Genomic DNA, 25,341 nt, shown 5'->3' with positions numbered 1-25,341 from the left:
GGGCGGAGCGGCGCGGGTACTTAGGGGCGGGCGCGCGGGGGAGGCTCGTGCTGGGCTCCGGGGTCGGCGGCTGCAGGCCCAGGCTGTCGGCGTCGCGATCGGTGAGTGCGGGCGGGCGGAGGGTGACCTTGACCGGCCACCCGGAGCCCCCTGCGCGCGGGTGCCGGGGACGAGGCCCCCTTCGGAGGCTCCCCGGCGGCGTCCCCGGCGGAAGGAAGGTCGCGGGCGGCGGGGATGTTGCCCGGGGCCGAGCGCAGGCGGCGCGGCCCCCCGCCCGGCACCGGCTGGCTGGCGCGCTCCCCGGGCGCGCACGGCCCGGGCGGGGCTGGCGACTTTGCCCCGGGAGCGCTCCGAGGGAGGAGCCTGCGGGGAAGGGCTCGGCCCGGGGCTGGCGACCCGCGCTCCTGCCCCGGCCGCCTCGTGGGCTCTGGGCGCTCGGGACAAATTGATGTCTCGAGTGTCGATTTGTACGTGGAGTGCCCAGGCGACTGTCCGCCTGCCTGCACCCCCCTGCCCCCCAACACTGGTCCTGCTTGAAAACAGGAACCAGGCGGGGGTTGGGGTGGAAGCTGCGCGAAGAGTTAAATAGTCGGGAAGAGAAGCTGATCAGAGTGGACGATAGAGGGGACCCGTGAGATTTGGGGGTCAGAGTCTCTTTCTTTGGGGGAAGGAGTAAGTAGAAAGCCATCACTTCATACCCCTGGACCCCCGCGAGGGAGGATAGATGGCTTCAGGACAGTATGCTGCAGGACCGGGAGGACTACCTTTAGGACCCAGCAGGCCGGGAGCGGCAGGATCCTGGAGGCGATGTGGGACATTACCGACCCACGGGGTGGGGAAGAGCTGGCCTTGGCCCTTTAAGGTCCTGGGTCAGTGCCTTAGGCCCTGGGGAAGCCCGTGGTCTAACCCAGAAAAACTCACGGCACCCCCACTCCATGCCCACGGGGAAGGGAGATTGTGGAGTCTAAAAGACTAGTGTCTTGAGCAAACTGAGCCTGACGTCCCTCCTCTGGAAGAAAGTGGCTGACGTGTGTTCATGTTGACCATCTGTAAGGGTGGGTTGATGAAGGAAGGAGCGCTCATCTTTCCTTGAGTGCAGAATGCCTCCCAGTTGGCTCTGGCGATCTCCAAGGCTAGGGATGTCAAGAGAGAGAAAGAAAGGGGCATGGCCAAAGAGAGTTGAAGGAGCCCCAGAGAGCAGTGGCTTCTGCTTTTGGAGTCCCCCAGCTGGACTGTTCCAGGGCAGAGGTGCTGAGAGGCCAGTGGAAGCCAGCCGGTCAGGCTGTGCAGTGGGAGCCTTGGCTCTCCAGGTGGACGCCGCCCTGCAGGTTCTGATTCAGCAGTCCGGGCTGAGGCTGCTCGGTAGTGAGGTGAAAGCACTCACAGGGAGGAGTCACACACAGGTTGGTGGCTGGGTTTTCATGGCCTGACCGAAGGGAAATGTTCGAAGTGAATGAGGTTGAACTCTCTGCAATGGAAACTTCGAAAGTCAGAGAAGGAAAACATGTACTTTGCTATGCTTTTGTGAAGGCTGATAGGGCCTGCAGCCTGGGTGAGGGGTGTAAGGGGGTGCCATGTCCTTGCTTAGTTAGCAGTCCTGAGACCAGTCCACCATCTCAGTGCACGCTCCAGGAGCTGCCTCCGAAAGGATGTGTGGAAGGTTCTTTAGTTGTGGCTGCTTGTGGTCCACCAGGTTTAAACGTGGTGGAAGATCTAGAGGTCAGGCTCCGCTACATGCTTAAACTGTTATTATTTGTGTGTGTATGTGTGGTGTTGGGGACCCAACATGGCCTTTTGTATGCCAAGCATGCATTCTGTCTGCCGTTGGACCACATCACTGGAATCTCCTCTTGCTTGTTTGGTTTTTCGAGGTAGGATCTCACTCCAGCCCAGGCTGGCCTGGAATTCACTCTGTAGTCTCACGCTGGCTTTGAACTTACAGCTATCCTCCTACCTCCACGCCCTTGCTCTTGTTTGTTCTTTCAAGGCTGGTGTCACTCTAGGCAGTGCTAACCTGGAACTCACTCTGTAGCCCCAGGCTGGCCTCAGACTCATGGTGATCCTCCTACCTCTTCCTAGGATTAAAAGTGTATGCCACCACACCCAGCCCCTCTTTGTGAGATGGGTCTTGCTTTGGCACCAAGGCTGCCCTTAAAAGAACACCATATAGCCCAGGCAGTCCTCCTGCCTCAACCTCTGTCTCTCATGCATCTTCAATGTATTGACCTATGGGGGGACAGATGATTTCTATCTTGATTTTTTTCCCTCCTACTTTTTCATGATTGCTCAGAGTGCTACAGTAAATATCTGTATCTTCCAGGCACATACAAGAGTGCTTGTTGGGCATAAGCAGGAGAATGGATTGCTGGGCCCGAGGCCTGCACGTTTTCTATCTGCTAGAAATTGACAAGTGCCCCTCTCCCCCCCCTATCAGTTTCTATTCCCAGTGTGGGAATTCTTAGTCCTGCTATTTTCCAGTACTAGATTTTAGCAATCCTTAGGTTTATTTATTTTTCCCCAATCTGATGGGTTTGAAATGGAACCCACACTGTAATTTCCATAAGCACGTCATGGTTTGCTGAAGCCTCCTGTTCAGTTGTTGGTCACTGTTACAGTCACCTCCTGTCTGTTGGACAGACACTCAGACCAGAAACAGCTTATGGGAGGAAAGGGTTTATTTTAAGCTTTTAGAATCCAGGGGAAGTTCCATCAGGACCAAAGAAATTGTCTCCTTCAGCATCTACAACAGAGAAAAACCAACAGCCAGCAAGCATGAACAACCAGAGCTCCCACTGGCCCTGAACACATCTTAGTGTGGACTACAAATTCCACCCCCAGTGACACTAATCCAGCAGGCTGCTGGAGACTTAAGTAGGAAGTTCACCCTTAATCAAAAATCCCTGAAGATGCCAGGCATGGTGGCACACACCTATAATCCCAGCACTCGGGAGGCAGAGGTAGGAGGATCTCCATGAGTTTAAGGCCACCCTGAGACTACAGAGTGAATTCCAGGTCAGCCTGGGCGTGAGACCCTACCACGGGAAAAAAAAAAAAAAAAACCCTGAGGCTATGGGGACATACATTCACATCCAGACCACCACAGTCACCATAGCTCTTGTATGTTTTAATGCATTTTAAACGTCTAGAACTGAGTTCTGTAGGTTGAAGCCCTAAGTATCTGAATTTAGCAGCAAATAGGTATAGTTTCTGATATGTATACATTTTTTTTTTTTTAGTTTTCCAGCATATTGGATGACTTAAAAAAATTCTGTTTGTTTGCATGTGTGTGTGCATGTGTTCATCTGTGCATGTATATGGGTGCTCCAGGGTCTTTTACTGCTACAAACAAATGCCCATCCAGCTTTACATGGCTGTCTGGGGAATTGAACATAGGCCAGCAGGCTTTGCAAAGCAAGCACCCTTAACTGCTGAGCCATATCCCCAGTGCAGAAAAACTCCTAAGAGGCATGTGAGGTTTAGGGAGAGAAGGTCAGGGAGCAGCCTTTGGCTTGACAGATGAGAAAAACAGGGTCACTGCAGGTTTTCAGCATAATCTGTTAGATAATTGTGATAGAATTTCACCTAGCATCTGATCTGGCAGTTATCTATTAGCAATACCCATTCAGATCTTGCCCACAGTCTCATCTCAAGCCTCAGTTTCCCTTACCTGAAACACAGAAGCCTGATATAAAACTGGAGGTGCCCTTCCAGCACTGATGGAATACTTGTGCTGGGAAGGACATATGGTTTGTGATCTCTACTGTTATCTTTGCCAGGCCAATAACTCCTTCAGTTTGGGCAAGATAATCTGGGGTTATTAATAAGCAAGCTCTGGCAGAAGAGGATGGGACTGATAAACACCAAGTTAGTATACAGAGAGCACTAGAGAGCTTTTAGGTGATCTGACCTAAGAGCTGCAGGGAGGTCAGGCAGCTCCCTGACCCTCTGACCTGCTGATCTAGACTGGGCAGGATGTGCCCTCACACAGGAGTCACGCGGCTCTGGCTTGCGCAAGGTCTGGCCTGTGCTGTCAGCTAAGGCTGGTGCCAGTTGAGGGTCTGTCAGACCACATCAGAATGCCTGCCACTCATTCTCAATTTACTTGACCCATGCCCCCTCCCTGGGGTTTGGACTATGTTTGTTTTGGTCATCAAATAGTAGGCTATATGTCAACATTTAGGGCTTTGTCACTAAGCGTATGATGGCCATAATTTTTTTTTTAACCAAAACTGGGATCTTTTTTTTTTTATATGAGAGAATCTAAATGAATATGGGTGTGCTAGGGCCTCTTGCCACTGCAGACAAACATAAGACACATGTGCCACTTTGTGCATCTAGCTTTAGGTGGGTACTGAGGAATTAAACCCTGGTGTGGTAGTTTGAATAGATGGCCCCCAATATATTCACTGCTTTGTTAGTTTGTAGTTTGGATCTGCAGCCACCTGGCTGGAGGCAATGTCACTGGAGGGCAGATCTTAAGGTGTGGTGGTGGGCTTGAGATTTCAATCTAACGATATGCAAAGTGTGCCTAGCTGGAGTTCCTGAAGTGGCTTTTGGCTTGTGCCTCTCTCTCTGTGTTTGGTCCTGTGAAGGCAGGCCAGCTTCTTCTGCCATTATGGAACTTCCCCTGTACCTGTAAACTTCAATAAATCCCTTCCTCCATAACTGTGCCTGGTCTGGAAGTTTATCTCAAGCAAACCTAAAGCTGTCTGCTACACCAGGTCAGCAGACTTTGCAAGCAAGCAAGCAAGCAAACATCTTTAACCACTGAGCAATCTCCCCAGCTGCCGCCGCCGCCTTTTTTTTTTTGAGACATGGTCTCACAGTAGCCCAAGCTGACCTGGAACTTATTCTGTAGCCAAGGATGATCCACCTGCTTCTACCCCCCGAGTGTTAAGTTTACAGGTGTGTGTCACCACCCGTTTCACATTGAGGGTGTAACCCAGGGCTTCAATGTACACTAGGCAAGCACTCACTCTCCCAATGGAGTTACATCCCCAGTCCCGAACTGGGATACTTTAAAAAAATAAAGATAGCAACCCTGGGAAAATAGGGTCACATGAATCCCATGCTGGCCTCAGACTCACTGGGTAGCTGAGGGTGATCTTGATCTTCTGATCCCCCTGCCTCTACCTCCTCAGTGCCGGCATTACAAGCATGTGTGTGCCGCCACCATGTCCAGTTTATGAAGTGCTGGGGTTGGAACCCTGGGCCTCGTGTATGATACCTACTGAGCCACATTCCCAGCCCTGCTGTGTCTGATCTTAACCATTGGACCTCTCATGGACTTTAACCAGGGTGAGAGGGGGAAACTTGAGCATACGGGTCCTCCTGCACCAGGTGAGAACAGTACCTTGCTTTGGATAGTTGGGAAATGGCCTGGGAATAGCCTGAAGGGTTCAGGTGAGTGAGTGTTCCCAGGCAACCTTCTTGCTGCCTCTTCTGGTTCCCTTGAGCCAACCAGGGCCAAGCAGCAGCACAGCTGGCTTTCTGGGTCATGCAGAACTTGGCCACGTACGGCCCAGCTTTAGTTGACCGATAAGCGAGGCCATCCTTCAGGATGGAGATGAAGCCAGGGCTTGGGAGCCTTTGAGGGTGTCAGTGATGGCTGTTGCTACTTTCTTAGGAAGCAAACTGGGGCCCTGTGCATGCCAGCCAGGTGAGTGCTGAACCACTGGGCCACACCTCCAGCCTCTTCTTACAGATGTGTGTGGGTGGAGGGCAGCTGTGGGCAGCTCTGGGCTGTTTTTGTTCTCAGGGATCAACCAAGAACCAGTTACACATTTTTCCACGGCAGCGTTAGGATATAAACGTGCAAGTCCACATCGAGGCCTTGGCTCAGACTTCCTGTGTCTGGGCCCCTTGCACTCGCCCCCACTACAGGCTGCTCCACCGTCGAGGCACAGCCAGGCGAACTAAAATCTATAGGCGTTGGAGAGCTGCAAGGTGTTGTTTGGTGGGTGGACTGAAGTGGTTGAAACTTGAGGAACAGGTGCCTTTCATGACAGAGCCAAGACAAGTTTTTATGGGTAAGAAAGAAACTTGTAAAGTACCCTGGCAAGATCCCATCCTGTCTCCCAGATTCTCCTGCCTTCCCGTCTTCCTGGTCTAGAGCCACTCTGCCTGTCTGAGAGGGGACAGTTGTAGTTTGTGGCTGTGTGCAGAGGAGGCACTCTTCATGTGTCTGCTTGTTGATAGCTGGCATGGTGTTTACAACATTACAGGTAAGAAAAGCAGAGTGCTGTAGGAAGACCGCCCGTGGGCCAGGGTTCACTTCTTTGGTAGGTAGCCTATGGAAGTTGCAGCTATATATGCCTTGTTTCCTTATATCCTTTTCAGATTCAAAATCTGGTCTGCCTGAGGGCTCTGCTCCTACCTAGGAAAATTCTCTTTTGTCCTTGGAAATAGGGTGTCACGTATCCCAGGCTGGCCTTGAATTTACTGTGTAGCCGAGGATGTCCTTGGATGTCTGATCCTCCTGCCTCTACCTGTCATGCTGGGATCACAGGTGTGTCCCACCCCCCCCGCCCCTCACCTCATTTGGTGTTGAGGCTCTAACCCAGGGCCTTGCTCATGCTAGGCAAGCTCTGTTCCAAGCAAGCTATGCCTCCAGCCCTGGAAAGCTTTTTTTTTAATTTTTTTTTTTTAATCAAGCTTGTTGGTCCCCAAAGCCTGTTCCGTTAGGAGGTCAGTACATGACATTTCCTTCGTCTAGACTGGCATACAGACGCAGGAGCCCTTTGGGTAGTGGGAGTGCCACCACAGAAATAAAAGACATCTTGTTTAGAAATCCAGGTTGTCATGGAAATGGCCCTCTTCTTTCTTGGGTTTCTTAGAGGTCCATACCATAATTTTTCAGAGTCCCAGAGGCCATGTCTGTTTCAGGAAGGGAATGAATCCTGGCGTCTGCAGAATGGGTTTGCTGGGGTTGATGGGACCACCTGGCCATGGCCCTTTGTGCGCATGACAGTGTTCTGTAGAGCCACAGGGGCACCCTGAATGCCACCTAGTAGAAAGGGAGGGCTGCAGCGGAACCTAGGATCAGCTGATAACGTAGGCTAGAAACGGCCTCTGTTCACAGCTGCCCCCACACCTGGTGTTCTCCTCTCTTCCGGTCCCATTCTAACATGAAAGACTTTTTTTTTTTTGAGACAGGGTCTCACTCTAGCACAGGCTGCTCAGACTGAACTGGAATTTACTATGCAATCTCAGGGTGGCCTTGAACTCACAGCAATCCTCCTACCTCTGCTTCCCAAGTGCTGGGATTAAAGGCTTGCGCCACCACACCCTGGCATTAAGGACTTTTTGATCTTCCATAATAAAAAAAAATTATAGAATTGGGAACTAAAGGGCAGTGTTAGACCAAATTGAGGGAAGTGAAAGCTGGTTGCTGTTTCAGGCAAAGAGCACGAGACTGCCATGGGACCCACGGCTGAGTTGTGAGCTGCAAAGCTTGTCATTGTCGCTGCTGCGTTTTGCGAGGTGTCCTGATGTCCAGAGAATGCAAAACCGGTGCTCACTGCCCCGGGGCTAAATTATCACTAGTCTCCGAGTGTCCGTGGCTGTCTGTCTCTGTCTATGAGGGGGACATCTGGGTCCTCAACAGTCTCAGGACCCTCCCATTGGACTAATTGCTTTAGGACATGACATGTGGGGTTTCCTGAGGCTAGAAGGTGGTTTTTTCAGACTCTGGTGTGGAGGTCTTGTGAGTAGCTTTGGAGTGGGCTGGGATTAGCGCAGCCTGAGAGGTGGGGGTAGAGAGGAGCGGGAGGTGGAGCCTCTGAACTAAGCCCTGCCCTCTCCTCTGCGCACCGCACCGGGCCCAGGGCCTGTGCCACCCTCCTTCCGTCCTGACTGACTTCCACCTCGACACTGAGCCTCCGTGAGGGGTGATCATTACAGATGTAGGCTGGCTACTTCCAGCAGGGCCCATCCCATCCATACATAGCAGCTGATGGCCAAGTAAGTCAACCCCAGCCATGCTCTTGGAGAGGTGGAGAGTCCCACGGGGCTCAGCCCCGGTGTGAGCGGGGCGTCGGGTGAGCAGTAGTGGACCCAAGCCCAGTGCACAGGTCTGCATGCCACACGGAGCCTTGGTGATGAGGAAGGAGAGTCGAGGTCAGAGGAGCATCAGGGGACCTCTGTAGAGTGTTCTCTGCCACCACAAAAACAAAAGACATCTTGTTTAGAAATTCAGGTTGCCATGGAAGTGCCCCTCTTCTTTCTTGGGTTAGACTTTAACATCTCAGCAGACACCAGGTTCCACCGGAGGATGCTCCTTTTGCACGTGCAGGATGGTGAGGGGCAGTCTTTGAACATGGGGACCTAATGGACCTGCAGGCTCCTTAGTCCAGATTCCCGCCCTGGGGAGGGGACACTTGTAGCCCTGAGAAAGGCTAAGTTGTCTGGTGGACGTCAGAGGGTGTTGTAAAGAAGAAAGGAATCTGACTTAGCCGCGTCCGTCCAGGACATTCAGGAGCCCATGCAGCGGCGTAACATGAGTTGTAAGACAGTGTAAGTCACTGGAAACAGTTAAGTGTGTTGAACAGAAAGTCTACAGCGGAAGCCTCAATGATGGCAGGGAGATGGATGTAAATGTGTTTGGGGATCGTTTTTTTTTTAAAGGCCTTTTATCAGTTTGGTGACTCAAGGTTTTTGGTGCATTGTGTGATTCTTCCTAAAAGAAACAGTTCTTAACCAGCCATGGTAGCACATGCCTATAGTAATCCTAGCACTCAGGAGGCAGAGGCAGGAGGATCACTCTAAGCTCAAAGCCAGCCTGGTCTACACAGTAAGTTTCTGATCAGCAGGGCTATGTATATAATGAGACCCTCCCTCAAAAATTCTTTGAAATATAAGAACTTGCCTGTTAGAAAAACAAAGGGGGGCTGGAGAGTTGGCTTAGTGGTTAAGGCATTTGTTTGCAAAACCAAAGGGCCCACATTAGATTCCCCAGTACCCAGGTAAGCCAGATGCACAAGGTGGCACATGTGTCTGGAATTTGTTTGCAGCAGCTGGAGGCCCTGGCATGCCCATTCTCTCTCTCTCGCTCTCTCTTTCTCTCTCAAATAAATCAAAATAATTTTTTTTTAAAGCACTATAAGTCACTTTATTGTGAAAGAGGAGGGACAGGGTCCACCGGTCTATGAAAATATCCCTAATACCAAGACTCGGGATCTGTTTCTCAGATAAAATATTTTTTTTAAAAAAAAGAAAAAACTTGTGTCAGTCCATTTCCAATACTATGATGAGATATTTCATTATAGTTTTGAATAAGAAAAGATTTATTTGGGTAAAAGTTTAGAGGCTCAAAGGCAAGATCAAGTGGCCACGGGTTTGGTCCCCTTGGCTGGGCCACACTAAAGTGATGGCATCTTGATTGATATGCAATAAGGAGAGATAGGTGATCTCCCGCTAAGCTTCACCTCTTGAAGACTCTGTACTTAACATTACCAAGCTGCTAACACAGGAATCCGAGCCACAGAGGATGGAAAAAGAAGCCTCCCAGGTGCAGTTCCTACTTTTGTGTGTTTTTCTTGCAGCAACAAGACCACACACACACCTGCTTAGTAGGCACCAACCCTTATGTTGCTCAGTGGTCTGCAACCTGCTGTTTTCTCACTTAACAGTATGACAGTGAATTGTTTTTTTTTTTTTTTTTTTTTTTTTTGAGGTGGGGTCTCACTCTAGCTCAGGCTGACTGGAATTCACTATGTAGTCTCAGGGTGGCCTTGAACTCATGGCGATCCTCTTACCTCTGCCTCCTGAGTGCTGGGATTAAAGGTGTGCGCCACCACACCTGGATAACAGTGTTTTTATTTTATTGGTACAACATGAGATACTTCAGATAGGTTTGGGTTTTTTTTTTTTTTTTGTTTGTTTTTTTTAGGTAGGGTCTCACTGTAGCTCAAGCTGACCTGGAATTCACAATGTAGTCTCAGGGTGGCCTCGAACTCTTGGTGATCCTCCTATCTCTGCCTCCTTAGTGCTGGCATTAAAGGTGTGCGCTACCACATTTGGCAGAATTGTGTTTTTACTTCACTCTCTTGTTTCTTTTTTTAAACTTATATTTATTTAATTGCAAGTAGAGAGAGAGATAGGAAGAGATGAGAGAATGGGTGTGCCAGGGCTTCCAGCCTCTGTAAACAGGCTCCAGCTGCATGTGCATCTGGCTTTATGTGGGTACTGGGTCATTAGGCATTGCAGGTAAGTGCCTTAACCGCTGAGCCATCGCTCCAGCCCTAAGCACTGTTATTTATTTGCTCTGCATGCATTCCAGGGTCTCTTACCATGGCAAATGGAATGGCAGAAGCTTGTTCTAATTTTTGTGTCAGGCTTATTATGATACATGGGTGGGCTGGGGAATTGAACCTGGACTGTAAGTCTTTGCAAGCAAGTGCCCTTAATCACTAACCAGCTTCCTTCGCCACCTCCAGGTAATTCATTTTCAGTGTGTCTGTTTTGAATTCTGTTTAACCAGTTACAGTAGTTTAATAGTAACTGTGTTACTGGAAATTTACCTCATCTCCGGTCTTACACTAACACAAAGCAGATTTTGTGGACCCACATGGACTTGTGTCTGCATTTTGGGGTTACTCTATACCTGTAGGGTATGTTTCTAACTGTCAGGAGGCTGAGCCTGTGTACGCAGGCTTCACAGCTGACGGGTACCACCAGGTTGTGGCTTCTCCATGCTTGCAAGTCCCTCCCCTTCTCTCAGTGCTGCTGTTTCCCCTCATTCTAACCCTCATGAGAGCCCTTTGGGGCTCTGATACACACATGATAAGCACCTTGCTTTTAACCTGTGTCTTGAAAGTAATTTCTTTCTTTGCGCGTGTGTGTATGTTGCCATGCAAGGGTGCATGCATGCCCATGCGTGCGTACAGGCAGGGTGGGGAGCCACAACAACTTTGGGGGTTATTCCTCCCCTTTCACCTCATTTTAATTAGAATTTCTCTCATTCTCAATTTGCTTCCTTGCCGCATTCTCAGCAAACCTCAGAACTTCTGGGAGTCTCCTGTTCCCATTCCCCTTCTCACCTGGGATTACAGAAGCCCGCGTGGCTTCCAGCTTCTTACTTGGGGCTAGGGGATTGAATTTGGGTACTTAGACTTGAGCTGCAAGCACCTTATCCACTGAGCCGTCTCCCCAGCCTTAGTGGGAACAGTCTTATGTCTGTGTTGGTCATTTGTACTTTCCTGTAGTCACTGTTGTTCATTTTCCCATCATGCTATTTTTCTGATGGTGTTTTTAAATTTTACATTATTTATTTCCAAGGCTAGTGCATTGCATATGCCGTAAGAGGGCAGAGCAAGGCGGGCGTGATGACGCTCGCCTTTAATCCCGACACTTGGGAGGCAGAGGTAGGAGGATCGCTGTGAGTTCAAGGCCATCCTGAGACTACATAGCAAATTCCAGGTCAGCCTGGGCTAGAGTGAAACCCTACCTTGAAAAAAAAAAAAAAATAGAGGGCACAGCAGGCTGGGCAGTAGGTGGAGTACTACCAGCAGCTGGTGGGGTCCTCAAATGTGTGTCCTTGGGGTGCTGAGAGTGGATTCCAGAACCTCACAGATGCTAAGCACTTTTTTTCCCCCAGCTGTGTTGCAGGCCCCGGTCCTCTGGTTCCCAGGAACCTTGTCTATATATATCATATACTCAGCCTTTAATGGGAGGAGTGTTAGGTTTCCTGTTTGTTTTTGTTGCTCCTTTTTATTTTAAAGAGAGACTTTATTTTAATGTAACCCGTTAGGAGGTGTTTGCTCTTTTTTTTTTTTTTTTCTGGTCAGACAATTTTCTGTATGTATCACTGGGTATTACTATACATACCAGGCTTGCCTTGAACTTCTGGCTTCCACCTCCGGAGTGCTGGGATTCCAGATGTGCACCACACCCAGCTCAGACGTGTCTCTGAGGACTTCCTTCCATGGGGCACCTTGTGTGTGGGGAGCCAGGTGTATAAGCAACCTTCTTGTTGCCCACGATGGGCAGCCAGCTTTGTCAGGACATGTGCAGGAGTGGGTCATTTCCTCTTCACCTGGCCTGTGCGCACCGTGTTCCCGCACCAAGGATGAGCTCCACGTGGTCTGACGTGTTCTTGTTGGTGAGCTGTCCTGGGCATCGCAACATCGTAGCAGAGCTCCATCAGAGCTTTTCTAGAACAATATTTCTTTTTTTTTTTTTTTTTTAGAACAATATTTCTGTTCTTAATCTTCTTCTAGATGAATTGCTACTTAAATCCCCCCCCCCACCCCACCATTAGACTAGCAGTCATTCTAAGATGTTCAGTACACCAAGTGTAGACCTGGCTTCTCTCTACAACCTACTGACGCAACTTAAACAAGAGGTTGGGATTTTCCCTCGTAATAGTTTTGTGCCTCTAACCTGTGATCCCAGCGCTCAGAAGGCAGAGGCAGAAGAATCTGGAGTTCCAGGCTAGCCTCTGCTATATAGTGAGAACTTGCCTGAAAGGGAAAAAAAAAAATGTTTGAGTGGGGATGCCAAGCACTGATGCCAGGGTCCAGTGAATTTATAGCCTTTGACCTCTGAGGAGGTAGAGCAGTAAGTCTTACAAGCCCTGGAGATCTGTCAGGACAGGATGCCAGCCTTACCCACACGTGCTCCTTTGCTCCCACTAGCTAGCCCCTAGGAAAGACCTGTTAGCTGCTTGCCCAAGAGGATGACTCATGGGTTGCACTGGAAATCACTGGTCTACTGACGCACATTAGTGCAAGGTCAAAAGGCTGAAGTATTGATGTGATATTTCTCTTGTCTCAGAAGCCGGAAGTGGAGCTCTTGGCTGACAGGAAAAACCAGAGAGGCCCTAGGAGCCTGGTGCTGCTGGCACAGCCACTGTAGTTCCTGAGTCTTTAGCAGTGGGCACCAGCCCAGTGGTATTTGCTTGAGATGTTGCAAGAATGTACTTTGTGAACATTATTACTTCCCCTAGATTGGCTATCCTTCCCTTAGTACATCAGCACGCAGATTGGCTTGTTTTGTTTCGATGTTTTCAGACAATCTCATGTAGCTAAGGCTGCCCTTGAACTCGTGGTCCTCCTGCATCAGCCTTGCTGAGTGCTTGGATTACAAGTGTGCACCACCACACCCAGTTTTTTATACCAGGATTGAACCCAGGCCCCCATGCATGCTAGACCAGCGCTGAGCTACATCTTCAGTCCTTTGAGGCAGGATGTAGCTATGAGTCCCAGACGGGGCTTGAATTCTCTATCCTCCTGTCGCAGCCTCTCCAGAGCTAGAATTATTACATGGTGTGCCACCATGCGTGACTTCAGACTGACTGTTCTTCCAGAACACCACCTGGGAAAAGTCTCTCAAACTTTGTTCAACAAATGCACATGGTTTAAAAACAGCTGGGAGAGCGTGGTGGCACACACCTTTAATCCCAGCGCTCAGGAGGCAGAGGTAGGATTGCCGTAAGTTCGAGGCCACCCTGAGACTACATAGTGAATTCCAGGTCAGCCTGAGCTAGAGTGAGACCCTACCTTGAAAACAAAAAATCAAAAACAAAAATCTAGGAGAGGACTTGGGAAGTAGAGGTAGGAGGATTGCTGAGTTTGAGGCCAGTCTGGACCTACAGAGTTAGTTGCAGGTCAGCCTGGGCTAGAAGTGAGACCCTACCTTGAAAAACCAAAATGTACACGTGCTTGCGGAGTCAGGAGGGCATGGGTGGCACACCCCTTTAATCCCGACAGTCAGAAGGCAGAGGTAGGAGGATCATTTCGAGTTTGAGGCCAGCCTGTGACTACAGAGTGAATTCCAGGTCAATCTGGGCTAGAAGAGAGACCCTGCCTTGAACACCCCCTCCCACCAAAAACAAAAGACAAGCAAAAGGCAGGAGAGCCCTCGGTTCTGTGTATTCAGAGCACAGCCCCTGGCATGTGGGGACATGCACACTGAGGTGTGTGGCACACAGCATCCTTGAGGGCTGTGTCATGCCAGGCTTTACAGAGGGGCCATAAAGGTAAAGACATTGGGCTTGTCTGCTCAAGGCAACGTCCTTATTTGGAAGCCATTCTGATGCCACCTGTCCCATCCTTTCCAGGTGGATATAGGATCCAGATTCCAGCATGTGGTGGCCGCTGGCCTCTCTCTGCTGCCTGCTGGCACTGACCAGTGTCCAGAGCAAGCCTTCCTTCCACCCACTGTCAGATGAACTGATTAACTACATCAACAAACAGAACACCACGTGGCAGGTGAGCTGTGAGGCTGCTTCCTGTGCCTGTCCCTGTCCTTGGGTCGCCTTATGCACACCAAGAGGCTCTGGCTGTGGCCACAGGACGTTTTGTCCTGAAGTTGAGGCTCAGGGTCACACTCACTTCATTCCCATCCCATGTACTGTGTGTGCATGGGAGTACACGTGCACCCATGCACGTGTGTGAGTGTGCACGTGGAGGTGTGTGGAGGGACCCTGGGAAGTCCACCATCAAAGGTGAGGTGATTCATTAGTACTGCCCACCTCCCATTTCCCTGCTGCCTTGAAGCCCTGGGACTCCAGGGCCTCAGGAATGGGAATGAGCCCTATCCAGGGTGGGGCAGAGTCTCCTGTCAGCAGCTGCTCATAGGTCAGAAAAATTAGCCCTGGTCTTCCTCCTACTTCCTTGTTTCCCTTAATTGGATGGGACCCCTCATCCCCGGCTAGGAAACCCCGTGGTTGGTGGGTGACTGTCTGGGGATGGCTTTTTTTCAGGCAGGACGCAACTTCTACAATGTGGACATGAGCTACCTGAAGAAGCTGTGTGGCACTATCCTAGGTGGACCTAAGCTGCCTGAGAGGTGAGTGCCAGGTCCCAGTTCAGGAGAACAGTAGCCCTGGCGTGGGGCAGCAAGGAGGGGAGCCCTTCCTAACTGACTAGGCATCTCCTCCTCAGGGCTGCCTCAAATTCTGGCCTTTCTACCCTGTGTCTCCAGGGTATCTCGGAGGCCCTGGCAATGCTCCAGGCATGGTGGGCAGTACATACAGGTCTGGATGCATTCAGCTCTGAATGATTAAAGAAACCTCTAAGAAAAAACTGGAGGTGTTGCCATTCATGTTTTATTTTTCCAGAAAATTCTGCAGTGGACATTTTCATGCAGAAATTACTCATAGCAAGCATGAGAAATATCTATCTGAGGGCTGGAGATTAAAGGTTGACTACAAAGCCTAACAACCCTGGTTTTCGATTTCCCAGTACCACGTAAGGCCAGATGCACAAAGTGTCACATCCATCTGGGGTTCATTTGCAGCAACTAGAGACCCTGGTACGCCCATTATCCCTTCCTCCCCACCTCTCTTTGCAAATAAACTTTTTTATATGAAAATGATAATTAAATTTTAGGACTCCACCATGTACACCAAAGTGCTGTTAAAAAGTGACGCCGGGGGGGTGGTTGGCTGGAGAGATGGCTTAGCAGTTAAGCGCTTGCCTGTGAAGCCTGAGGATCCTGGGTGGAGGCTCAATTTCCCAGGACCCACATTAGCCAGATGCACAAGGGGGCACACGTGTTTGGAGTTCGTTTACAGTGGCTGGAGGCCCTGGCGTGTCCATTCTCTCTCTCTGTCTCTTTGTCTGCCTGTCACTATCAAATAAATAAATAAAAATAAACAATTTTTTTTTTAAAGTTATGGGGGAAAAGTCTTGTCGAGCTGTAAGAGAGGTACACTTTTGAGTTTTAGAGATTGCAGGTCAGAAAGGGAAGCTTGAAGGCATTTGTTTGGAGAGTCATACATAGCAAGGTAAGTACAGGAGGAAAGGTCCAAATTACAGGTCTCTGCGTGGCTCTCCCTTGTGTGTGTGAGGTGGTGTGTTAAAGGCGCATACATGTATGCACACGTGGCACCTTTGTCCACTTGTGGAGGTTGGAGGAGCACATCAGGTGTCCCCCTCTGTTGTTTATCTGCGTGTTCCCTTGAAATGGGGTCTCACTGATTCCAGAGCTTGCCATTTTCCCCACAAGCCCCCGTGGTTCTCCACTGTCTCCTGCTCACAGGCTGGACTTGCACATGCTTGTGGCCACACCCGACCATCACATGTGTAATGCGGACTCAGGTTCAGGTGGTCTCAGCCCCTCTTCAGGCCCCCGTACTTGCGCAGGAATACTCTTAACTGCTGAGCCATCTCCTCAGCCCCAGCTCTCACTTCTGAAAATCATTACATCACATGATCCTTATACACTGTGCCATTGCAGATCTTGGAGACAAGATCTTTTAAAAATACTTTTCTATTCATTTGCCAGGAGGGAAGGAGGGAGGAAAAGAGAGAGGGGGCGGCGAATGGGCACAAAAGAGCCACTTGCCACTGCAAACGAACTCCAGAAGCATGTTCCACATTGTGCATCTAGCTACACATGGGTGCTAGGGAATTGAACCCGCTATGCAAGCAAGACCCTTTAACTGCTGAGCCATCTCCCGAGCCCTGAGACCAGGTATTGGTAAATAGCCCAGGCCTGCCTTGAGCTCCTGGTCCTCTTTTTATTTATTTATTTATTTATTTATTTACTTATTTATTATTTATTTATTTATTTATTTATTTATTTGAGAGCGACAGACACAGAGAGAAAGACAGATAGAGGGAGAGGGAGAGAATGGGTGCACCAGGGCTTCCAGCCTCTGCAAACGAACTCCAGACGCGTGCACCCCCTTGTGCATCTGGCTAACATGGGACCTGGGGAACCGAGCCTCGAACCGGGGTCCTTAGGCTTCACAGGCAAGCGCTTAACCGCTATGCCATCTCTCCAGCCCTCCTGGTCCTCTTGCCAGGTACGTCCCACTATACCTGCTCCCCCTACCCCCGATCTCTCCAGTGCTGGCATCAGACCCAGGTACTTACACATGCTAGACCAGTACTCAGCCACTGAGCCACATCCGCTGGCCTGGTTGGAGAACCTGAATGGCTTCTGTAGGTCCACAGCTGTAATGCCTAGGGTAGGGCACATCTTGCTACACTGTTCCCTGAGTTCAAGGACGAAAATGAGATTAATCTCAGCACTGCCCCCTGCAGACTCATTCCACCTCTTCTACGAGATGAAAACCAAAACATGAAAAACTAATTAGAAGGATTATTATTATGTGTGTGTGTGTACATGTGTGCTTGCTCGTACGCGTGCACACGTGGAAGCCAGGGGACCTCAGCTGCCCCCTCCCCCAGGAATGGGGTTTGCCTTTTTGAGACAGGATTTGCTTATTGGCCCAAAGCTCACCAATCAGAGACTGACTGGCCAGCAATCCTCAGGGGTATCCTGTCTCCATCTCTCCAGTGCCCGGCATGGCATTACTGTGTACTGGGGATTGAACTCAAGTCATTGTATATACAAGGCATGCACTTTACCCACTAGGCTAACACCCTAACTCAAGATTTTACACACACACACACACACACACACACACACACACATATATATATATATGTATGTATGTATATATATTTATTTATATTTATATTTTAAATATATATATATTTATATTTATATTTATTTATTTATTTTAATTTAAGAGAGAAACAGATATAGAGAATATGAGCATTCCTGGACTCCTCCCCCTTGCAAACAAACTCTCATGCATGCACCATTTTGCACATCTGGCTTTATGTGGGTACTGGGGAGTTGAACCCAGGCTTGCAGGCTTTGCAAGCAAGTCCTTTTAGCCACTGCACCATCTACCCAGCCCAAGATTATTATCACTTTTTAAAATAGCTTGAATTGGCATGGTGGAACAGCCAGCACTCATTCTGGAGGCTGAGGCAGGAGGATGGAGAATTCTCAGCTAACCTTGCCAGAGCCTATCCACTTCCTGCCCAGCCAGCACAGGAAAAATGACATGAAGGTCCAAGGGCACATGTGTGTGCTTGGGGAAGCAAGAAACCCCTGAGTCCTGTGGGTAGAACGGTTGAGTCATAGCCGTTCGTGCATGTGGAAAGAAGCACACAAAATGCGCGTTTGTGTTGAACAGCAGGAAAAGCAAGGAAGCCTCCGTGCTGACTTCTGCCCATGTCGCACTTGCGTGCTGTCTGGGAGGTGGAGGGCCAGATGCTGCTCTTAACCAAGGGCCTTTGCAGGGACAGGAGGGTGAGCATTTGTCATGAAGACCTTTCTTTGTCCAGGGTTCAGTTCGCTGAGGACATTAAGCTGCCCGAAAGCTTTGATGCACGGGAACAGTGGCCCAACTGTCCGACCATCAAGGAGATCCGGGACCAAGGTTCTTGTGGCTCCTGCTGGGTAAGACCTTGCTGTCTGGGATGGCGTCAGGAGGGGACACGCCAGGGAGTGGTCAGCATATCTAGAAAGGGACCAGCCATGACAAAGCAAATGAGGAAGCCGTGGGAGTCTCCGCTCCCGCTAGTATACTTACCCCGTGAGGGACAAGCGGGATAATGGGTGTGCAGCGTTGGAATGGTGGCTGTTTCATGAGTGTCGCCATCTGTCAACAACCGAGTTGTCTCAATTTTGTTTGTGAGTTGTGGCAAACTACACCATATTCGTTACTTTTCTCATTGTTGTGACCACATACGTGACCAGAAGCGACTTGTGGGAGGCTGGGTTTGTCTTGGCTCGGCTTGAGGTTACAGGCCACCATGGTGGGGAAGGCATCGGCAGGAGCAGGAAGCAGAGTTGTCACATTGTGTCCACAGTCATCAAGGAGGGGTGGACCAGAAATGAGGCCAGGCTCAAGTGCCTTAAACCCCCCGCCAGTGGCCCCTCCCTTTTTCCAGCAAAGGTTCCACAATCTTCCCAAACAGTGACATCAGCTGGGAGCCAAGTATGCAAACACATGAACCTGTAGGAGACATTTCATATTCAAACCACAATATATATGTGGCCAAATGCTTAACCCTTTGTTAAGTGTGTCCCCAGAATTGCTTCTCGACTACAAGTCAGGTGTAAAAATGCCCCCAGTGTTGTATAATCTCCGCTCCCACTCACCTACAGGATCCTGACACCTCCCCACCGTGAACTGCACACGTCACCACTACGTCCCTGTGCTCCTGGTGGCCCCACCTGCTCCTTGTACTTCCTATGAGGGAACTCGTGACACTTGGCTTTTGACTGGCACTGCTTTTGCAGTGGACGTTATATAAGAGAACCAAGTCCCCAGACCGGGGTGGGTTGGTCTTTCATGCTGAGTATGAGCCTGGGGGTCTTACCTGACAGTGAGCAAGAGGAGCTGTCTAGAATCCGGAGATGCCACAGTGCAGGCATGGTGGCCTTCTCACAGGGTGCACCTTCTTGTCCTCACAGGCATTTGGGGCTGTGGAAGCCATTTCTGACCGCATCTGCATCCACACCAACAGCCACGTCAGTGTGGAAGTGTCTGCAGAGGACATGCTGACCTGCTGTGGTGGCCAGTGTGGGGACGGGTGAGTCTCGTGCATGTCCCTTGGGGACAGGACCCTGAGCCCTACCTCCTTGGTGTAAAGTACTTCTGAGGGCTCCCTGGGGGGGGGCATTTTCTTGCCCGAGGCAGAGGGAAACGGGGTTCTGCAGTAGGTCTCCTGGCAGCTGATGCTCTGGGGAGATAGGTGGCAGAATGTGGGCTCAGGAAATTTGGTCACATTTCTTTTTTTTTTTTTAATTTTTTTGTTCATTTTTACTTACTTATTTGAGAGTGACAGAGAGAGAAAGAGGCAGAGAGAGAGAGAGAGAATGGGTGTGCCAGGGCCTCCAGCCACTGCATACTAACGCCAGACGTGTGCGCGCCCTTGTGCATCTGGCTAATGTGGGTCCTGGAGAATCGAGCCTAGAACCGGGGTCCTTAGGCTTCACAGGCAAGCGCTTAACCGCTAAGCCATCTCTCCAGCCCATTTGGTCACATTTCTGATCCTGGTCTGGTTTTTGTTTTCTTTCTCAAGGAAACATACTTGATCTGTCATTAAGGATAATGGGTCAGAGTGGGATCACACTACACTCGGTTCTTATCTCAGGTGCTTGCTGTCTGACCCTGGGTCTGCAGCAGTGGTTCAGGTTAGACTCACTGAGAGCTCAGAAGAAATGCCTCACCTCACACCTGTGGAATGAAAATCACTGCATTGATGGGTTCTCCTGAGTACAGCCCTCCCATCTAGAGGGGATGTGCTTTAAAAGTCCTCACTGGATGTCTGAAACCAGGGGACACCCAGCCCTGTATTTGCTGCATGTTCCATTCCCAGCCCTGTTTCGGTCTTAACCCAACCTGTGCTGCTCACTGTGGCCACATCTCCTGGAGCTTGAAGTATGGCGGCAAAACTCCCACGAATCCTTCTTTCTTTGCACTTCAAAGGATAGCGGGTGGGCTGGAGAGATGGCTTAGCGGTTAAGCGCTTGCCTGTGAAGCCTAAGGACACCGGTTCGAGGCTCGGTTCCCCAGGTCCCACGTTAGCCAGATGCACAAGGGGGCGCACGCGTCTGGAGTTCGTTTGCAGAGGCTGGAGGCCCTGGCGCGCCCATTCTCTCTCTCTCCCTCTATCTGTCTTTCTCTCTGTGTCTGTCGCTCTCAAATAAATAAATAAAAAATGACCAAAAAAAAAAAAAAAAAAAAAAAAAAAAAAAAAGGATAGCGGGTTCATTCGTACCATAGATCTTAGCAACTTCAACACACCCACCCCGCACCCCTTCATTAAGTTCAGAACTTTCGCCTTTGATCTGGGCATGGGGGTGCACATCTTTAATTCCAGCACTCGGGAGGCAGAGGTAGGAGGATCGCTGTGAGTTCGAGGCCACCCTGAAACTACATAGTGAATTTCAGGTCAACCTGGGCTAGAGTGAGACTCTACCTTGAAAAACCAAAAAAAAAGGCACTTTGGACTTCTGTTTGACATGTGAGTTGCCAGCATCAGCACTCTTGTGTTCTGGGATAAGTAAGATGGGGTGCTAGGGAGATGGCTCAGCAGTTAAAGGCACTAGCTTGCAAAGCCTATAGGCCCAGGTTGAATTGGTCCACTACCCACGTAAAGCCAGATGCAAAAAGTGGCATATGTGTCCACAGTTCATTTGCAGTGGCAAGAGACCCTGGCATGTCCATGCCCTGTGTCTCACACACACAATAAATAAATAAAAATCTTTTTCAAGGGCTAGAGAGATGGCTTAGTGGTTAAGTGCTTGCCTGTGAAGCCTAAGGACCCTGGTTCGAAGCTCGATTCCCCAGGACCCACGTTAGCCAGATCCACAAGGGGGAGCACGTGTCTGGAGTTTGTTTGCAGTGGCTGGAAGCCCTGGCGTGTCCATTCTCTCTCCTTGCCTCTTTCTTTCTCTGTCTGTCGCTTTCAAATAAATAAATAAAAATAAACAAAAAAAATTAAAAAAATATTTTTCAAAAGTAAGATGAGCAGTGCACCACAGCTGTGGGTCTTCTGTCCTGGAGTGTCCTAGCAGACAGAGCTCGGGTAAATTCCTGAAGGAATGACTCTAGGGGAGGAATTGGGCTTGGATGCCAATTGCCAGTGGTACTGCAGGCCCAGGAGTGACCTGGGTACTTGCACCGGGCGGTGATCTGGGAACAGCTGAACTTCATAACTTAACAGCAGCTCTTTTTCAGCTGTAATGGTGGCTATCCCTCTGGAGCCTGGAACTTCTGGACCAAAAAAGGCCTGGTGTCTGGCGGACTCTACAACTCCCACATAGGTAAGCGTTCATGCCCCTGTCTCCCAGGTGGGTTTCCTAGGCAGTGAGTCAGGATGGTTTCCTTTTCCATTGTAATGCTGAGGACAGAGGCCCATCTAGGGGACAGTTAGCCAGCCTGCCCTCTGAGGCGAGAGACATGGGCTGGCCACAAGGAACTTACGGCAGGGCCTGCATGCTGACCCCAGCCTGTCTGCTCCACCCATCAGGCTGCAGGCCGTACTCCATCCCTCCCTGTGAGCACCACGTGAACGGCAGCCGGCCCCAGTGCACGGGGGAGGGCGACACTCCCAGGTGCAGCAAGAGCTGTGAGCCCGGCTACTCCCCGTCCTACAAAGAAGACAAGCACTACGGTAAGGTGGGGCCTGGCGGGGGCGGGGGTGGGGGTGTCTGCCACCGGGAGGAAGAGGCCGAGCCAGGAGCAGCAGGAAGAAGCCAGGGCAGCTCCCATCTCAGCACAGGGAGCCACCCTCTTCCTCGTTCTGCCTCTTCCACCCTCCATCCTGCTTCAGTCCCGAGCTGCAGAGGACATTGTGCAGAGAGTGGCTTAAGAACCAGCTCTTAGTGCCTTGACTTCCCCTTGGCCTCTGTAGGACCTCTCACTCATCCCCAAGCCCAGGTCACCCCTTGCCCAGGGAAGCCTAACGTGGCTTCCCTTGAAGGGCTGCCGGGGGACGTGGGGCAGCCGCCTCACCCCGCCTGTGCCCCTTCTCCAGGGTACAGTTCCTACAGCGTGCCTAGCAACGAGAAGGAGATCATGGCGGAGCTCTACAAAAACGGCCCGGTGGAAGGTGCCTTCACTGTGTTTTCGGACTTCCTGACATACAAGTCAGGTATGCGTTTACCCTGGCTGGCAGCCAGGGCTGGGGTCTGGGGTCCCACAGCAGCTCAAGAGCCCATTTGTGTCCACGTGAACCAGCAGGACTTGCAGGGCGGGCTGGGGTCCTCCCCGTTTGCCCTCCTTCCTGGTCGGTCATATGGTTAGCATGTGGTTCTGGTGGTCTTAGGAGGGCTACCCCACCCCCATCCTGCTCCCGGCTTCCTTCTGTGCAGGGTGCCCCACAGGACCTCTCCAGGGACATCTGTTTGGCTGATTCCTCCTCATTCCGGCCCACACAGCTCAGCTCTCGGCTGACCGCTTTCTCCCTCCCCAACAGCACTCTCCTGTCTTTGTCTCCATCTTCCTCAGCATCTACACTGGGTCGGTGGAGAACCGAGAGTCCCTTTCATTCCTTTGTCCTTATGTCTGGCACCTAAAGGATGAATGAACAGAGGTGTCTTGCTCAGTCTCACAGTGTTGCTCAGGCAGGTTTTGAACTTGATCCTCCCACTTCAGCCTCCAGAGCAGCTGGGGTCCTGGGCGCGTGCCGCCACACACTGCTCAATGGGGATTCCTCACAGCCTCTACCCATATAACTGAGAGGTGCATTTTCCGCTTGAAGAAGTGGTTCCTCTGTGAGCGGAAGGCCTGGTTAGACTAGTCCTCTGAGCCCCTCGGCCCCTGTCTTCTTCCTCAGCCAGCAGTGGCTGCCACCCCCACCCATTCCTCTTCCCTCTCCACTGTACCCCGGAGGAGCAATTTTAAAGCTATGCAAGCCATGCAAACCTTTCAGTAAATGAACATCTATACGGACTCTCAGGATGTTAAATAGATAGTTGGTCATTGCACATTAAATTTGGTCTATAAGTTAGCATTTAATCTAAGACTTAGTTTGAAAGCCAACCAAAAATACTTCATGCGGGAATCCATCTTAATATTTACTCCATACACTTGAATGTGATGGGCTTTCAAATACATGTTTACAGTCTGGTATGATGGCACCACTCGGAGAGCTGAAGTTGAAGGACTGAGTTTGAAGCCAGCCTGGCTTAATAGAGACCCTGTCTCAAACACATGCACATGCATGTGCATGACCCATATCACATCCACATGTATGTCTACTTAGACACCCTAGGTCTCCTCGATCCTTCTGGTGGAGCAGTGGTGCTTTAGGAATGCTGGGGATCTGGCCAGAGACCTGGTCGGTACACGCTGGGCCTTCCCTCAGCCCCTGAGTTCTGCCCAGCCCTCTGGCGGTTTCCTTGGAGGAGAGCATTTGACCCCTGTGGAGCCTGTTTCTCCCGGTGGGGTGCCTTGCCGCTGTGGGGAGTTAGGGTGGCAGCAGCTGGACAGGCCTTTTCTCCCTTCCTCAGGAGTGTACAAGCACGAGGCTGGAGACATGATGGGCGGCCATGCCATCCGCATCCTGGGCTGGGGAGTTGAGAATAACACCCCCTACTGGCTGGTGGCCAACTCCTGGAACACTGACTGGGGTGACAACGGTGAGTGGCAATTGTCTTCTGCTAAAAGTAGGGAGTGATGGCCAGAACAGCACAGCACCTTAGTCTTTCTGCTCCACCACAGCCAACGCACGCCCAGGGTCTAAGGCACGACCAGAACTGCCTTTCCCTTTGCGCAGGCGCTGTCCACGCCCCCTGCAGGCGCCCTTCACCAGCAAGTGGATCCACGTAGCCGTTCGCCCCATTCCCATAGCAGCTGGGGTAGTGCTGTGGAGGGGTGAGGGGAGTGCCACATGGGGTTGCTTGGGCCATTGAAGCTGCCGGGATCAGGCTTTGGTGATGTACTGTTGGTCTGACAAGAGTCAAAACCCAAGGCAGCCAGGCATAATGGCACCCTCCTGTAAAACCCCAGGGCTTGGGAGGCTGAGACAGGAGGCTGGAGAAAGGTCGGGCCACTTTGAGCTACAGAGTGAAACGATGTCTCAAAGAAAGCCATCACCACACCAAACTCAAGGCACATTTTCAAGCACCTTATTTTCCTTTCCCAGGCTTCTTTAAAATCCTCAGAGGAGAGGACCACTGTGGAATCGAATCAGAAATCGTGGCTGGAATCCCACGCACGGATCAGTACTGGGGAAGGGTCTAATCTGCCATAGCCTGTCTAGCCAATCCTGGAGGAGATTTTCCCTAAATGTAGCTGGGAGTGAGGCAGGGCAGGAAAATCTTGGATTCTTCTAAGTTCATAAGATGCAAGACATTTTTGATGGGACTTGAATGACCTCCAGGCCAAACTCAAGACCTGACATCAGAGCCATCTTCCGCAGAAACTGTCCTTTTCCTGGCTCGCTCCTGGCCTGTTCCATGGACGGTGGCCACAGTGCAACCAGATCCTCCCCTAGAATAGAGCTGTTCCTAGCGCTGCTGCTCCGGCTCTGGCTGTCGCCCCTCCTGCATCTCCAGAACAAGACCGACCCAAGGACTTTGGCTGCAGGTTGTCCAGAGGAATAGAACATGGAGTTCCTGACAGGGACAGGTGCCCACCGTCAGCAGCGCCTCACCCAAGTAGCTTTGTAGGTGTGTGACGGGCTCCAACCAAGAACGGGTGCAGCCTGTAGAGAAAACCACCTCCTCCCAGGGCTGGGTGCCTGTGTCCGTTGCCCCTGGTAATGTTGCAAGCCCTCCCTAGTCTTGTTCTTGGTTAATTTGTTTTTAATAGTTTTATTTTTATTTCTTTGTGCACCTCAACTGATCAGACAAACAAATGAGCCCAATAGCTGGAAGAGCTGTGTTCGTTTTGCAGACTGTCTCCCAATGGTATGGCTCAAAGCAAACTGGGCGGTCCTGGTTTGCTGGCTGACCTATTGACTGACCTCAACCACTACAGTGAAGCTAGTTGAGGAGAAACCAGCTTTTACTGTTCCTGCTTCACCCTAACAATCTAACAAGGAATGACTGCGCCAATAAAATGTTTCTCCTCCA

General features: G+C 50.7%; 1 protein-coding gene across 2 annotated transcripts; it reads left to right on the top strand.

Moving 5' to 3' along the window:
- Ctsb (cathepsin B) lies at window positions 1-25,341 on the top strand. Of its 2 annotated transcripts, XM_045131621.1 has the most exons (10): window positions 1-101; window positions 14,060-14,210; window positions 14,705-14,790; window positions 18,093-18,207; window positions 19,228-19,346; window positions 21,500-21,585; window positions 21,792-21,935; window positions 22,299-22,415; window positions 23,776-23,904; window positions 24,411-25,341. In XM_045131621.1, the coding sequence occupies exons 2-10, from the start codon at window positions 14,085-14,087 to the stop codon at window positions 24,506-24,508; spliced, it is 1,020 nt and encodes a 339-aa protein (XP_044987556.1). In that variant the 5' UTR covers window positions 1-101; window positions 14,060-14,084; the 3' UTR covers window positions 24,509-25,341. The 2 variants fall into 2 exon arrangements, with proteins under 2 accessions (XP_044987556.1, XP_044987558.1); XM_045131623.1 differs by lacking the exons at window positions 1-101; window positions 14,060-14,210; window positions 14,705-14,790; window positions 19,228-19,346 and having other exon boundaries at window positions 18,134-18,207.

Source organism: Jaculus jaculus, chromosome 12 (genome assembly GCF_020740685.1).
Source record: "Jaculus jaculus isolate mJacJac1 chromosome 12, mJacJac1.mat.Y.cur, whole genome shotgun sequence".
Classification (NCBI taxonomy): domain Eukaryota; kingdom Metazoa; phylum Chordata; class Mammalia; order Rodentia; family Dipodidae; genus Jaculus; species Jaculus jaculus.
The sequence above is the reverse complement of the archived record's forward strand: the minus strand, read 5'-3'. Positions and strand labels throughout refer to the sequence as shown.

Coding starts and splice junctions, on each gene's coding strand:
- Ctsb (XM_045131621.1), top strand. CDS start 14,085: ATGTGGTGGCCGCTGGCCTCTCTCTGCTGCCTGCTGGCACTGACCAGT. Junction 14,791..18,092: donor GGACCTAAGCTGCCTGAGAG/GTGAGTGCCAGG, acceptor TTCTTTGTCCAG/GGTTCAGTTCGCTGAGGACA. Junction 22,416..23,775: donor CTTCCTGACATACAAGTCAG/GTATGCGTTTAC, acceptor TCCCTTCCTCAG/GAGTGTACAAGCACGAGGCT.